Genomic DNA, 17771 nt, shown 5'->3' with positions numbered 1-17771 from the left:
CATAGCTGGAATGAATCGGATGATAATTGCGAATAATGTTTTGCACAAGATAAGGCAGCTGTTGTCCCTCTCCAGCTTATCCTTGCCTCTCTGCTATCATACATGCTGTGCTGCCAACACTAATTTAAAATGGATTATGAGTTGAGCGAAACTTGTCAAAACTCCGCTACCGCTGCTGCTGCTGCTTACAGTGTGTCCATAGCAACCCTGTTGGCTCTCTTACGGTCAGTCCCGGATAAGGGGAGGAGCCACATGGCTAAATTGCTTTTTCTATTGGCTACACTGTATTCTCGCTCCTCCCTTTCTTTCTCCCAGTGTGAGTCAATGATCAGAATCCCATGTGGGCAGGAGGCACAGATATCGCTAGTTTTCCGACAGTGGGATTACCTGACGCTGCTTTGTAGCTGTGTGTCCTGGATTAAATGAGCATGCGAAGCCTTTTACTGTGAGCCCTTCCCTGCCAGTGATCCGCATTTCGGGCCATGGTGAGTCATTCATATATATCTATCTATTTATATATATATATATATATATATATATATATATATATATATATATATAGATATATAGATATAGATATATAGATATATAGATATATAGATATATAGATAGATATAGATATATAGATAGATATAGATATATAGATAGATAGATATATACTTTTATATATATATATACATATATATATATATATATAGATATATATATATATATATACATATATATATATATATATATATATATATAGATATATATAGATATAGATATATAGATATATATACTGCTGCTGCTAATAAAGTGCATATTCCTTATTACTATTGGGTAGAGCTGGCAAACCTTAACCCTCCAGTACTTGTTGGAGTAATTTCTCCCACTCGACTGACGAATGCTGAAAGTATTAGTTGCACTATAGTTTTATGGGCACGGCTTGGGCAGCTCTGGCAGAGAGATCAGTGGAGGATCAGTGGAGTTGTCTCGCACAGGAGGCTTCTTGTCTGTTAATGGGCAGCCCTGCCACACACCGGTTTATCAATCTCCAAAGGAATATTCCAAAATTGCATTATTCATCTAATTACAGCGATTTCCTTGCTTTGAGTAATGCCTCCAGGATTGGTGCCAAGGATACAGAGAAAGGGGCTCCCCTGCCGAGTGACTTGCTATTTATTAGGTTTAGCTCTTTTCCTAATACAATGAATACCGGTAACCCCACAGTTGGTGCTTTATTATTAATTGTGCTAGTATTAGAGTTCTTATTATTGTATTTTTTTTTGTTGTTGTTTATTCAACACCTTGTTATTTTTGTATTTGTCAAACACATCAGTCTTTTAGAACTGGTGCTTGATAATTGACATACACATGAAAATGTTATTACACACACACATATACAACATATAGGGGCACTAATGATCTTCCCCTATGATGCAGGCATGACTTTGAGTAAAACAGGAGAAGATAATCCATTAGGTGATGCCCGGACACCTTTGGCTAATTTGCAAATTCAGGGACAGTATGCAAATATATTTTAGGGCTTTCTGGCTGTGGTGTTGCCAACTGTAAACAATTCATTTTCTTATTCATTATTTATCTAATCAAAGATCTGAAAGGAAAGCATCTGAAATGTGAAAAATGTGCTGTTTAGAACAGAAAGCATATAAATGTGAAGATGATATATAGATGACAGATATGTTATATATTTATATAATTTCAATGATTTACCTATTCAATATAATTAGCCCTGTGATGCAGCAGCAAGTGTAGCACATATTCCCCATTTACATGTTAAGCCGACAGACTGGCACAAGGTGCTAATAAAGCCTGCCATATTAACACTTATTAACATTGTGCCTTGCTAAGCTTGTGGGACACAACGTCTCATCTAAATGGAAATTATGATAACAAAAAAAAACTTGCCTTTTTCAATCTGTCATGAGGAGGATGACGGGTAGCTGAAAAGCCACTTGCTTTACACTTTCTTTAACAACTAACAACTTCACAGATTTTTAAACCGCTGTGAATTATAAATATCTGCATGGGATTATTTTCATACTTGTAAATTATTTCTTTTTAGAGTGTTCCCTTTCTAGTCAGTAAGGCCACTGCTGTGTCTGAGTGCTGTGCCTTAGGCGTGCCATGCAAATTAGTGAAACCATAGGTGGCTAATTATGGGGGTGTTGGGCAGGCATGCACCTGATTTACACCTTGCAGGAAATGGGAATTGAAAACAGTAAATGCCCTGTCAAAAAAATACAGGGCTTAAAATAGAAAGGGACAACAAGATACTGAAAGAGACTAGCAGGTATAATAAATAACATTTAAACCAATGAACATTTGTAATTATTGTATCTTGGAAAGCTGATTACAATTACAGTTTTTTTTATTACACAAAATTCAAATTTGCCACAATGGGCAGATTTTATTTCTGAGGCCCCATTTAGCTCTTACAATTCTTTTTGGTGCCCTTAGAATATAAACTTGAACAGTTCAAAAATCCTGTTGTATGGTGTCTGTCCCTGTCTCAGATGAGCTACTGAGTTATTCACTGTGATATTCCATGGAGACATTTTATTGGATTCCCCTCATGTTGGCCTGTGGTGCAATGTGCACAAGTGCTTGATGTCATGTTTTCCTTTAATTTCTTATTGCCTTTACTTCATTTCCATGCACGTATAATTTTGCAAAAGTTCAACGCATTGCTACTTATGGGGCTGTGTCCACTCTTTACACCTAATTGGGCATTTCCACAGGGATTAAATGCCAATGTCAAGATATATTAAATTGCACCTGTGTAAGAAGTGCAGAAAGAATCTTCTTAGTGACACTTATTCATAGTGTTAAAGAGACTGCCTGCCAGTACAATGTGGTTTGGCGTTTATGGGCTAAGATGTCTTATTGTATCATTATGCAGTATGCTTCTCTCCTGCTTTGTTCAGCAACCAATAACAATGAACCTACTAAAGTTTGGCTGCTGGCCTGCCCAGTAGTTCACAGTATGTTTGAATTAAAATTTAAATGATGATATAATAAAAAAACATAAAAATAAAAACTAGAGCCAGGCCAATCACTGGAGCAGGAACATAGTCACAGTATAACATCCTCTGCTTCAGTTGTTCTGTTGTTCCGCTTATCCCAACCTAGTGGCAGCTCCATGTTTTTAGACTGGTTGTAGTCAGCCTTCAGAGCCATGTCCATGTGGTTTGTGTATGTCTATTTATTTAGTTGTTATAGTAGATATATGAGTCTAGCATCAGGTGTATTTCAATTGTATCTTAGTTTATCACTGCTTTACTGGCACATATGGGTTCAAGGTTTTGATTGATTCTGCTAGACAATTGTAAATTAGATCAGCTGTCACACAATATGTATCACCTGCACATTACATGTGACAAAGTGAATATCTTATTGGAATGTAGGGGTTTCATGTCCCATTTTAAATAATGTAGAATAAACATAGAACCAAGTTAACAAGAATGCCTCTGCAGATGTATCTGCTGTAAATAAAATGGAATAGTGTTGCAAACGTATGAAGACAGTAGTTCGAATTCTTGAAAATAGGAAACAAAAACGGTTCAGTTTCATAGCATTGTATATTTTCTTCATATATATCCACTACGCCTACCTGGGGCCCACCCTTTATTGGAGAATAAATGAATCATTGTGTTTTGTTACTCTGGCTTTATTCGCTTTGCTAATTGAATTTGAAAAATGTTTTTTTTGGATAACAATTTCCATACCTGTACTGTACACAAATAATACCACTGACAAAAAATGTAATTGGGTTAAGGAAATTATGTGATTTTGATGTCTGGCTTCTCATCAGAGTCAGAGTTAGTACCATTAGGCCACACAGGGGACTGGCCAGTAAACAGATTTAATTTATGCACAGCAACATTCCTAGCTGCAGCTCTTTAGTTAAACCAGCTGGTAATGGTTGAGAAAGGAGTCTTATTTAATAAAAAAAATGAGGTCAGACTAGCCTGCCAAAGACCCATGTAACACCTGTAAAATGTATCACTATCGATGTTTTATTGCTATGAAATTGGACACGTATTATCAGATTATCTGGAAGGCCCCAGGAGGCCCAGTCTTGCAATGAAAATTATATCATGTAATTATAACATGGACAATATGCAATTATAACAGGAACAGTAAATGTGCATATGCATTATAACATATGCTAGCAAATTAAACATTTACCTTCTCTCCCACAATCTGCAGAGACAATTAAACCCATGTTTGTGATTAGTAAGGGTTTAACAGGGCATGGCAGTCATTGCTTCAGTTAGTGTGCCTTCAGGATGTGGTGGCAAGATAGAGCACAGCTAGGAATGTTAAATAAATGGCAGTACATTTGAGTACAAAATATTCCAAAACTTGACATATCTTGGAATGTGAGTACGGGTAAGTATATTTTTGAGTGGCTGATCATACAGTTTAAGACAGTCTTCACCCTGGTGAGAAGATATTGTTGTGGTGATTGATGGCACCAAATATATATATATATATATATATATATATATATATATATATATATATATATATATATATATATATATATATATATATATCTATAATACACAAAAGCCATGAATATCTTGTAAAATATATCCTTATAAACGGTGAGTAGTGATGTCATCAGTTATAAACGGTGAGTAGTGATGTAATTTCTGTCACATGACTCACTAAAATTTGTGTATTATAATTAATAAAGTACCCCCAGTTGTAAAATATGAGGATATTATAAGTTACCTTGGAGTTCCATGACCTGTATAAAAACACTCGGCCTTCGGCCTCGTGTTTTTATATGGTCATGAAACTCCTCGGTAACTTATAATATCCTTATATTTTACAAGAGGGGGTACTTTATTCACTATATATATATAGCTGACCTTGATGATGCCTGACATTGCAAGCAAAATAAAAACAATTAGTAAGCCCTGAAATGAACAACACTTAAATGATTTATTTGCATTGGTTGTTCTCCTGTTTTTGAGAAGTGTTTTGAAAAATACCATATTATATTATTGTTGGATCAATGTGAAGGCACTGACAGGCTTCTCGTGTATGTATTTATGTGTACAGGTATGGGACCTGTTATCCAGAATGCTCGGCACCTGGGGTCTTTCCGTAGTTTGGATCAATCCACCTTAAGTCTACTAATTAATCATTTAGCCATTAAACGAGAACTAAAGTTTACATAAAGAAGTAGGCTAGAAATGTTGTTCATTATACCATTCCAAGGCAACCACAGCCCTTTAGTAGTAAAGATCTGTGCCTCCTGATTCACTGCACATGGTCTGTGCTGCTGTCACTTAATGGAGCTTAGGGACCGATACACAATATACTGAATGTAAATGTTACAATATTAGGATGATTCGAAAATAATTCAGATTATTGGTACATGGTAGCTCAAAAACCAGCACCCTTAATAATCAGCCCTGTAGCATCAGCTTACATGATTTTCTGCTTGATGATTTGTGACAACCCCTAAGCTTAGTTTCTCATCAGCTGCTCAGAGCCCACCGAGCATGTGCGTGTCACAGACACTCCAAACAAAATCCAAGATGGGAACCTCCTGTGACAACTTTGAAGGCCTGGATCATTACTACTATAGAGATGCTGATCCTTAAGGCTGGATCAATAAATTCAAAATATGCAATATGGCATTTCTATCCATATAAATTTTTAGGGGTTAGTATTCCTTTAAATAAACCCTTGTTTTTGCCTTCAGTATGAATTAATTGTATTTTAGCTGGGATCAAGTACAAAGTACATTTATATTATTACAGAAAAAAGGAAATCATTTATTTTTTTAAATGTGAAGTATTTGATTAAAATGGAGTCTGTAGGAGATGGCCTTCTAGTCGTTTGGAGCTTTCTGAATCCAGATAACAGATTCAATACCTGTATCTGAACACAAAATCCTCCTGAAAAAATTCCAAAAAAGTACCAAATCAAATCTTATTTGTATTCAAATGAAATATCAAAATATTGTGTGACGTGAACAAAACATGGTGGCATTTAGTTCTGCAGAGCTTTAAAGTAACATAACTTTATGGGTTTGGATTCAGGTTGGCTAAAAACTTGGAGTTAGATTTGTCAGTTTTTAACTTGATGGGGAAAAATGCCACCATGGGAAAAAAAGTTATATAACAAATGCAACGTTTAGTTGCTTCAAAGTCTTCAGATATATTTCCATTGTATTTTTTAAGCAGGACTATTTGATTTACACAAAATAGTCTCATGCATTCATATACAAATGGTGCTGGGATTTGGCCTAAACTAGATTAAGTGAGTGCCTTTTTTTTCTTTTCTTTTTTTTAAATATAGCCGTAATTGTATATAAAGTACTGTGCAAACTAGGTAGGTATAGAATCTATTATCCAGAAGACTTGGGACCTGGGGTTGTACAGATAAGGGAAGTAATTTGGATCGCCATACCTTAAGTCTGCTAAAAAAAATATTTTAACATTAAATAAACCCACAAGAATTGTTTTTCCACCAATATGGATTTATGCAGATGGAAAAAACATTTTTAAAAATAAGAAGTATTTGCTTAAAATTGACCCTATGGAAGAAGGCATTCCTGTTATTTGGAGCTTTGTGGATAACAGGTTTCTAGATACTAAAAACCATATGCAGTTATATCACAACCAGGAACAAACAATACCGTAAATAATAAATAATATCCCTCAGTTCCCCATCTTATATTTCAATCCCCTTCAATCCTCAAAGCTTAAATTGAGTAAAGCAATAAAATGAATGCAATTTAGTAAACTACACTCTAATTGAATAAAACTGTAGATGTAATGTAATCCAGAGAACAGTAAATTGTTTGCATGAGAGAGGCTGCAAAACCTTTCAGCAGCGACGGCTGTGTTATGAAAATAATTTTGCATATTCTATACCAATGCATATGACCTAAACTGCACTCATGTTCTCTACCTACAGATGTTGTCTCACTAATTAAAAACTGTAGCAATATTCTTTCTTAAACTAGAAATATCATATATCCCTATCTTAAAACATAAAGATATTAAAAGTCACTTAGTAGTACAGGTAAAGGATAAGGATGTTCCCCTAATTTTATTAATTATAAATAAACCGATTATGGTTCTTTTGTCCTTAATACAGATTCATGCAGCTTAGTTAAGGTCTAGTACAATGTACTGTTTTGTTATTATAAAGAAAAAGGAAATTAATTATTTGCTTATAATGGACACTATGCGAGATAGCCTTTCCGATATTCAGAATATTCTGGGTAATGAGTTTCCAAATAAGTTTCTTGTATTGGCCTGTGGTTGTTTTGTATGGAGATCTGTATGTACACTGTATATACTATGTATTTATTGTAAAGCTCTGCAGAATATTGGGGGGAATTTAATAAAAGTCGCAAAGAGGAAAACATTTTGCACAATTAAGAATAAAAATTTGCATTTCTCAATATAATACTCTTCCTTAAACTGTTATGGCACTGCAAATTTTAATTGTGCATTGCCCACTTTTAAGAAGTGCTTGAAGATGTCGTAATCTTTTGGAGCAAACATAACTACTTTTTCAGTAAGAAGTTTTATTACATTCACTGCACATTGGCGCAAACTGTAAAATTCACAAACCTTCATCCCCTGTCAGAAGTGGTTGCTAAACAGTTTCCGGGTTCACACAAGCTACATTAAATTCGCTCAAAGGCAAACATTTTGAATTGCGAATATTTTTCCATTACCGACTTTTATTACATTCCCCCGTGTGTTTTATAAATATGTGTTAATGATAAGGTCCAATACCTGTATTTATATTATTATTGTTATTATATTTATTACAATACTAAACAGTTGTACCTCCAATTGAAGAATATAGGAGTTCCATGTGTTTGTACAGGTCATAGAACTCCCTGATGCCTTCTCATATTTCCATGTTTTAAAAGTACTGATAGATTATTTCTTCTCATACAAAGTGTTAATGAGCCAGGCAAGAATAGTCCCATGCCTAATTATTGTTTATTAATGGTGTTGTTTCTTGTGTATTTTAAGATTATTAGAAGTCTTTAAAACTCTAAAAGAGCAGTTATCCTTGAGAATATATCATGCAAGATCGTGAAAGATATTAGAAGTCATCTGAGGTGGTTTCCAAAATTCGTATGTAGGGGCTACATGGTTTCTAAGAATACTCAGATTTTTTGAGCCATGTGGCACAAGTGCCAACACTGAGCATCAAATATAGCTGATATTGCAAAATGCTGTTTAAAAGCATAGATTTTACAGGTCATTCATGGCTTTTGTGTATTAAGCCTATGGTGCTCAGGGATTTTTGACTGCCACTGTGCTAAAATAGAAAACAATAGTCCCGGGTAGCCCATCTCCCATGTAGGGGAAATCCTCTGCCTATGGCAAAACTGACAGATTTACCATAGACTGATACACCTCTCTAGGGTTTTCAGAGCAATGATATTTTGAAACCCTTAACTGTTGTTATGTCTCATCTCTTATGTTATACTGTTGCTTCACTGATATGCTCTCTCACTCCACCTGTAATATACCCACCAACTATACTGGTCTTCTTTCTAATGACATCTGCACTCATTTTATATTTTTGTAAAGATATACTCTCAGAAATGTAATGTTCTTCCTTATACTGAAACAGTACAGATGTTCTGTCTGACACACTAAAGGGTTTAATGTTATGAGTAATGAGCCACTCTGGATTGTTTGTTTTCACTTGACATTGAAAAGCAACGCCCTTTAGGTTTACTTTTGGTTATTTAGTTAATTAATACATAACCTAGCCAAGTTGAACATGTCCATGCTTCACCAGTCTTCAGTCCTCAGTCATTTTCACAGCAGACGAGCTGTAACAGCAAGAACAGCACAAGCCAGTTCCAAACACCACTAATTAAACTGTGCAGTGCAGCAGAATTATTTTTATTTAGAAGTTCAGACTATGTCTACATAGAGCATATCAGCCACATTGCTAATGGCTGCACAAATGCTGCCAGTTACTATAGAATATATGCAGAAATCTTTAGTAGTAAATCCTTTACAACCACACATGTCATATAGTTGTATTTTTTCCAGTATCTAGTTACTCTTTTTTTTGTGTATGTGATTATAAGTTGTGTAACATTTGAAGGTCTGGTATTGAATTTAATGTCTTTTTTTTTCCATTGTACCATGGAAACTATATATTCTCTCCCTGTAATCAATTCTTATACACTTTTATTTAAAACAGCAGACAAATATATTACATATTTAAACATATTTATTTTAATATAATTGAAAAACTCAGTAGTAAAATAATTTACACATTTATCTGTTGGAACATGCCCTTTGATAATGAAGCAACATTTTTGCACTTTCAATTTTTCTCTATCTTACAGTACTGATAACCAAGTAAGTGAAAACAATATTATTTTGCTTTGGGCAAAAGAAATGGTGAACTTCCCCTAAGCAAACACTTCCATTAAAACCATTTAAACTTTACCTTGATATGAGGCCTAGTGTTTGGTTTTATTTGAGAGTTTGTGTTTGTAGGATACAGTAATTGCCATTTATGAAACAGCCCAGTGGATATCCAAATGCTAATGTCTGGTTTGAAGTACAGGTATGGAATCTATTATTTGGAAACCCATTACCCAGAAAACTTCAAAATATGGAATGCCTTCCATTTTAAGCAAGCAATTCTTAAATTTCTTTTAAATAATTTCTTTTTTCTCAATTATCATAAAATAACATCGTAACATAGTAAATTAGGTTGAAAAAAGACACAAATCCATCAAGTTCAACCTTTTTTAATTAATAGGTAGTAATTAAGAAAACATAAATCTATGTCGATGGCATAAAAATCCTGTTGTTTTTTTAATGTACACTGAGCCAAATTATGGAAAATACCACTTATCGAGAAATCCCCATATCCCATGTATTTGATAGATCTGATCCCTGTACTAATATGTAGTGCCTCTATTGTGCTACATACTGGTAAATTCTTACTGATATGAACTCCAAATACTGGCATATTCATGAGTCTGTCACTGCTGTGTCATGGGTACTCAATCATAACTTATCTCCTTCCTCTTAAATGAGAACTAAACTCTAAAAATGAATATGGCTAAAAATGCCATATTTTATATACTGAACTTATTGCACCAGCCTAAAGTTTCAGCTTCTCAATAGCAGCAATGATCCAGGACTTCAAGCTTGTCACAGGAGGTCACCAACTTGGAAAGTGTCTGCGACACTCACATGCTCAGTGGGCTCTGAGCAGCTGTTGAGAAGCTAAGCTTAGGGGTCGTGGAAAATTATCAAGCAGAAAATGAGGTTGTCCTGTAATAAAAAGCTGATGCTACAGGGTTGATTATTAAATGCTGGTGCTAATTGTGCTTGTTTCTGTGCTGCTATGTAGTAATTATCTGTATTAATTACTAATTAGCCTTATATTGTGACATTTATATTCTATGTGTACTGTATATTTGTACTGTATATTCGGTCCCTAAGCTCAGTAGTGACAGCAGCACAGAGCATGTGCAGTGAATCAGCAGAAAAGAAAATGGGGAGCTACTAGGGCATCTTCAGTGGCACTGATCTTTACTGCTAAAGGGCTGTGGTTGATTTGGTCTGGTACAGAAGCCCAAAACATAATGTACAACATTTCTAGCCTAATACTTTAGTTAAGCTTTAGTTCTTCTTTACAGGCCCCATTAGTAAATAACAGTGTTAGGCAGGGCTGGAATAACTGGCATAGCTTAGACTTGCATTTATATATTTTGCCTGAGAAACCCCTCCAATGATATCTACCCCTTACTGGGCTAATTATTTAGGATTTTGGTATTTATATGCTTGAATTGCTGTTCATATGCAGACCCCATTCTTCTTGTTACAGAGTGCCAGAATAAGGATTTTGGGAATGGAACTTAAAAACATATTTAGGGAAATCCGACTTTCACACTTACAGTATTTGTATGCATATTGTGGCTGTAATAAGCTAATTGACCTGCTCTACTTAGCTGCCATTGGATCATTAATACTCGGGGTCCATTTTATGCTTTTGTGTGAACGTATACCCTAACCATTAGTCACAGAATAATCAAAGATGATCACAGAAGAAAAATAGCTTCGGGCTCCTATAGCTGTATTTAATATCTCTCAGTAAGTTTATGATGCCCAATGTCTAATTTAGATTTAATACTGTTCTGCCTTTGTGTACAAAGTAAATATGTGTGTGTGTACAGGAAATACCACAGTATGGTGACCCTCTAAACTATGCGCTGGGGGCATGCACGCACAAGTTTTGACATCAGTACAGAGCAGTAGTTGGGTTCACTACTGTCCACTGCTGCTTTGTGTGTGCAAACAATTTCTTTGTGCCTACAAATCATAATTTTACAACATATCACAGCCTGCAAAGGTACAAGGTGACCCATTCTTGAGTGAGGACCTTTCGGTTAAGAACTTCTGATTTCCACATTGACAGTCAGAGAGCTCTTCCACATATCACTTATTGTAAAAGAAGAGCAGTGCTAGATTAGGTAAATATTCTGAGATACAATTCTGTATGTTCTTTATCAAAGGCTGCCTTGACCCTCCTGCTTCAGTGCCCTTAGTAGCGGAGGTATTTCAGTCCTGTTAACATGAGTCTGGTCTGAACTGGCAGCAGAAGTGCAGTGTATCCTTTTGTCAGAATATATTTGCTCACCTGTCTAAAGTGGGTTTTTAAAATAAAGTGACTAAGTGAGTTTCACATGTATTTTATAAATGCGGAGGAGCAGTATGACAGCACCACAAAAACAAAAAGCTAATTCAAGTTGCAGTGTAATTTTTATAGTTCAGAAATTCTATATGTTTAAATGAGATGCTGGAACACAATTAACTGTATTCTACTGTTTCATAGGATAAATGTTAAGGAGAGGTTGAATTGAGAACTATGGTAGAATCCAGCTGTTCATGATGTTGCATTCTGGTTATATATAATAATAAGTATACCAATTGATCTTCTACAAACAACAAAGTGCCCCGAATAGGGAAAACAGAATACCCATCTACTGAGCTATACATTTTGAATAGATACAGCAGGGAAAATAAGTATTGAACGGGTCAACGTTTTTCTCAGTAAATATATTTCTAATGGAGCTATTGACATGAAATTTACACCAGAGGGCAGATTTATCAAGGGTCGAATTTTGAAGTAGAAAAAGCTTCGAAATCCGACCATCGAATTGGAATACTTTGACTTCGAATATCTAAGTCGAAGTTTTTTTACATCGAATTTGGCCATTTGCGGTCGAAGATTTCATCCATCGGTCGAACGATTTTTCTTTGACTTCAAAAAACGTAGAAAATGTGCTAGAAGATCCCCATAGGCTAACATAGCACTTCGGCAGGTATAATTTGGCGAAGTATTGAAGAACTTCAATTATCAAATGGTCGAATAATCAAAGTATTTTTACTTCGGATCGAATTAGAAGTCAAAGTCGTAGTAGCCTATTCGATGGTTGAGGTATCCAAAAAATTACTTCAAATTTTGAATATTTTTACTTCGAAAATTCCCTCAAATTCACTGCGACCCTTGATAAATCTGCCCCCAGATGTATGTACATACAAATAACTCAAAACAAATACGTCCATAATTTAAGTTATATGTAGTAAAGTGGAATGACACAATGAATAAGTATTGAACATGCTTTCTCTGAAAGAAACTGAGCATTTCCTTGGCTGTGTGTTTGGAATCATCGTCTTGTTGAATTGTCCACCCTCATTTCATCTTCAGCATTCTGATAGATGGCAGCAGATTCTTATCAAGAATGTCCTGGTACATTTCACTATTTATCCTTCCTTCAATGCCATTACCATATGCTGTAAAATAGCCCCACACCATGATGTTCTCACCTCCAAACTTCACTGTCGGTATGGTGATTTGGGGTGATGTGCAGTGTCATTTCCAAAGAGTTCAATTTTCCTCTCCCATAATTTCATTGGCTTGTCCAAATGTTGTGCAGCAAACTTAAAGTGAGCTTCAACATAAAGGCCATGTTGGTTGAGTGCATTACTTATTATTTTCTTTGAAACAACTTATCTGCTAATTCACGGTCTTTCTGAAGCTCTCCGCAAGTGATCCTTGGCTCTTGGACAACTCTTCTGATTATTCTTTTGGTTCCTGTGTCAGAAATCTTGTAAGGAGCGCCTGGTCATGGCTGGTTTAGGGTGAAATGAAGTTCTTCCCACTGCTGGATTATGACTCCAATGGTGCTTACTGGATCATCGTATGTCCGACCAAAGCTAGTGACAGTCTCCCTCTGAAAATCGTACGATCGGCAATACATGCAGAGATATTATCGGCAGCCGTCAGAAATCTTTTAACCTGTCCAATCGACCAAAAAATGTTGGGACTCTCCACACACGGTCCGAAAATCTTACGAATCCTTGATTCGTCTGATCAGATCTTTGCGTCTACGGCCAGCTTTACAGTACATTACAGTACTTGTGGATTCAATATGTATCCAGATTTAAAGGGGGAAGTGGAAACCCTGACAAATATTGGTGACTTTTCTATGCTTTTTTGGAGAATTTTGCCTTTATGCACTATACATTTTTAGTATGTGTGTGTGTAACATTCAGGTGATTAGGATTCAGACAGATCAAAGTTTTCCAGGTTCCAAGAGCCAATCCCCAGCTGACTCACTTGATGTTAATGTTTAACTAATCTAAGTACATTTCACTGGAATGCCAAGAGGAGATAACTTCCACAGTTAAATGGTTCATGCCTATTTCCATTCACTTAGTGACACATTACCTGCTCTCTGTAATCTTCAACACTGACAATATTTGCTACACATTGTGAGGGTTCTTTTAAGCTATAAAGTCTATGAAAATATTGGCAGACGTAGTTTAAAATCCACCTGCTGCCTTCAGTAGAACCAACTGGAGGTGAAGCACGAGGCTCAGTACCTGAAGGAGGTGCCTTTGCAGTGTAGTTTAGTTTCATGTGTTTGCATAGTATTTCATTTCATGTGTAAACTGTCCAGACAACAAGCTGCAGGTTTTTATTTCTGCATTTAGCATTTCTACTGTTCCTATGGGTACAGACCTACATAGGAGACTTAAAGAAGAAACCAAATTATTTTGCCATAAGATCCACTGTTCAGGCAACAGAGGTGGGGAGATAAGGAAGGGAATAGATGCCAGCCTGTGCTACAGAAGAAAGTACAATTTGTCACAAACTCATTGCAGCCTCTAGCAAACATCAAAGTAGGTGTATTTGTTTTAAAGAACAACGAAAGCAAAACACAGTGAAGGACCAGTCAACGAAGTCATAACCATTTTCCCTTTTCTTAAAAAAAAATGCAGCAGAAAATTGTGGTACAATTCTTCCGCTGCTCCCAATCAGATAACATTTTCAGTTGCAGTTTGGACATAGGCTGAAAAAGAATGTTAATAATTTAAAGACATAAAAAATAAAGAATGGAGGTTAACTGAATAGTTGCTTAGAATAGGTTCATCTTGCTAGTTTTTGTGTGGGTTTTTATCAGATATTCTAGTTCCCCCCCCCCACACTCCAAAAACCTACAGGTTAGCTCTTGAGTCATTTTTTATGATTATTTTGGCCCTCAGTTTCCCAGTCTGTGGTTATCATCATTTTCATATAATCTGACCCTCGGACATGCATTATGAAAAAGAATCATCCTAATAAATGTAGAAAGTTTAATAGCACTCCCTTTGATTATAAGCACCGATAAGGAAGGGATATACATGAATTATGTATCATCTCTATAAAATGTGGAAGCATATATTGGTGCTATATAAACAAAGGAAAACTAAAATACAATAATACATGCATAATATTAAAATAAATAAATAATAATAAATGTTAGCTTAGTTAAAAAGTATAAGGCATTTCCTTTTTATTTTACAGAAAGAGCAGATCAGTCAGAAATAAAGGATGCTGTGGGAAATCGCAAAACTATATTTTGAAGAAAATAGATTATATCTTGAGGTGTCAATCTGCCTACAAGTGATTTGATTTACTAAACCGGCCTGGCCGGTAAAAATTATGGTTGATCCCAATGATATTAATAGGAAAAAAGATAAATGTTTAGGAAGGCCGGTATTTTTTTCCAGAAAAGGTGGTGACCCTAATTACAGTAAATGAATCACATCCGTGCTCTTTCCAAAGATGTGTGGAGGCCAGCTCAGATTTACGAGCTACATTCTTGGGACGCAGTACCTTACAAATTTTGCTGGTTAATACATTCCAGGGACGCAATAACATTGTCCTTTTCTGAATGAGAACAGAATTGTCCAACAAGTACACAGCAGGGAGGCACATCTTAAGGGTGGGACTTAATAAAGCTCTTTACTATACACGTTTGCAGTATTATCTGCTGGCACAAAGTGGTAATGTGTAATTTTACAGCCAGATGATCTCCGTCAGCACTCAGCATGAATTGCGCTATGGTAGTTTGGCCACTGTAAATGAGAGGTTCAGATCAGTAAAAGGATTGTGACAAGCATAGGATGTCTTTTCTTTCCCACTGCAGGAAAAACAAGAAATTATTCTTACTATAAAGCCTTCTAATCCTGCTGTCCCAGTAGCCTAAATGCCACATTAGCTAATAATAATAATAACAATGATAATCTTCTATCTAAAGTGATAAACTCCTTATTACAGAGAGGGGTTTTTATATGTTAAACCTCATCCATTTATTGTAAAGGAGAACACATTAGAGTGTATTTGCCATTGCAGTGACACCGAGGAACTCTAGCAAATACTGTACCCATTGCCTCTGTTGGGCTCTAATACAGCAATTTAATACAGGAATTTGCTAGTCACACTCAGCTCTTACATTTATACATTTATATAGAGAGTTGTCAAACTTTTATATCATGTTAAAGTGATAAATGTTTTGCAGAGAATACAGTATAGAGCTAAAACCTCTGCAGTCCTACTTACTTCTGGTTCAAGGCATTCCTTTCATAAACACCTTTAGATGCTCTTGCTGATAAGTTTTCCATGGAACGTTACATCAGCTTTGTGTTAGGGCAGAGAAAGCAGTCTCATTGTTCTGTGTGTTTTTTAAGGTCTTTTAAAGGGGCACCTTTACAAAATGGTTAAATATTACATGACAAAATGACTATGAAGATTTTCATTCATCCAGGTCATAGTATATCTAGTATAGGTCAATCTAAAAACAACTGGACTTGCTGAGTAATCAATGAAGACGTTTCACTACTCATCCGAGCAGCTTCTTCAGTTCAACTGACTGGTGTGGGAAGTTCTCGGCATATAAACTCTTCCACTAATCCATTTACAATGGCACATTGTAACTCTTCAAAGAGGTGACATCTGAAGAAATTCACAGAGGTGTTGATTCTGTGTAGTTGTGATAGGATTATCCAATGTGTCATGCAACTCCTAGATACAGGTGTTACTTGTGAGAGTTGCATGAATGGATGTGTGAAGTGTTCTGAATCCGCTGGGGTACAGATGTTAGAACAGCATTGTATGTAGCAGACAGGTGAACTCATCACAGCCACAGAGTCTGCTATCAAAAATAATAACTTGAAAAATGAAGAAGCAGAACAACTCCGGCTAAAAGTGTCAGCTGCTTTGTCAAGTGCCAGAACACCTCCCTCTATCCTTACTACAGAAGAGAGGAGAGCACTCAGCTCTCTGAGTAAGGACCCGAACATCACTATCCTGCCAGCAGATAAAGGGCGATGCACAGTTGTGCTCAACACAACTGACTATGACTGCAAGATAACCACTCTGCTCAGTGATAGCAATACATATGAACCCTTAGGGAAAGACCCAACCAGTGGTTACAAGAAAAAGGTGATAGGTTGCCTACAACAACTTGAAAAGGAGAAAGACATTGATCGAATTTTATACCACCGTCTGTATCCCAGGGAAGCCACACCATGCTTATACGGACTCCCCAAGATACACAAAGAAGGAGCCCCACTAAGACCCATTGTCAGCAGCATAAATTCAGTGACATACAGCATTGCAAAATTCTTGGCTAACATCTTAGCCCCGTTGGTAGGCAATACAGTGCATCATATCCAGAATTCCAAAGAGTTTGTAACTAAGATTCACGGTGTTACACTAGAGGCAAAAGAAACAATGGTGTCATATGATGTCACCAGAGGCAATTGAGACTGTACATGATAACACCCTCAGCAGCAGAACGAAGCTCAGTCCTAACCAAGTTTGTGTGTTGCTAGATTTGTGCCTTAACACCACATACTTCAAGTACAAGAACCTTTTTTATAGACAGAAACATGGCTGTGCAATGGGTTCTCCAGTCTCTCCCATTGTAGCAAACTTGTACATGGAGAAAGTGGAAAGGAGGGCCTTACTTAGATTCCAGGGAACTACACCGACTCACTGGTTCAGGTATGTGGATGATACTTGGGTTAAAATCAGATCCAATGAAGTGGCGGCCTTTACAGAACACATTAACTTAGTGGACAATAACATCAAGTTCACAAGGGAAGATGTCCACGAGAACAAACTTGCTTTTTTGGACTGTTTGATATGTATCCAAGAGGGGGGTAACTTGAAGACGGAAGTATACAGGAAACCCACTCATACGGATCAATATCTGTTGTTTGATTCCCACAATCCACTGGAACATAAACTGGGTGTCATTCGAACCCTGCACCACCGGGCGGAATGTGTGGCAATTGATACAGAGTCCAAAGACAAAGAGCAAAAACATCTCAGAGGAGCTTTGAAAGCGTGTGGCTACCCAGACTGGGCCTTTGTCAAAACAGCAGCAACCAAGC

At 36.4% G+C, this 17771-nt stretch overlaps 1 protein-coding gene across 1 annotated transcript in view; it reads left to right on the top strand.

Annotated features, from left to right (window-relative positions):
* Positions 1 to 233: 233 nt before the first annotated feature.
* The window catches only part of met.S (MET proto-oncogene, receptor tyrosine kinase S homeolog), a 97736-nt gene continuing 80198 nt past the window's right edge, over positions 234 to 17771 (top strand). Inside the window, exon 1 of the mRNA XM_041588539.1 lies at positions 234 to 485. Within this exon, the coding sequence (XP_041444473.1) occupies positions 483 to 485 (3 nt within the window). The 5' untranslated portion in view covers positions 234 to 482. The remainder of the gene's footprint in view (positions 486 to 17771) is intronic.

The sequence above is a fragment of the Xenopus laevis genome, chromosome 3S (genome assembly GCF_017654675.1).
Source record: "Xenopus laevis strain J_2021 chromosome 3S, Xenopus_laevis_v10.1, whole genome shotgun sequence".
Classification (NCBI taxonomy): Eukaryota; Metazoa; Chordata; class Amphibia; order Anura; family Pipidae; genus Xenopus; species Xenopus laevis.
This window is presented reverse-complemented; position numbering and strand designations above follow the sequence as displayed.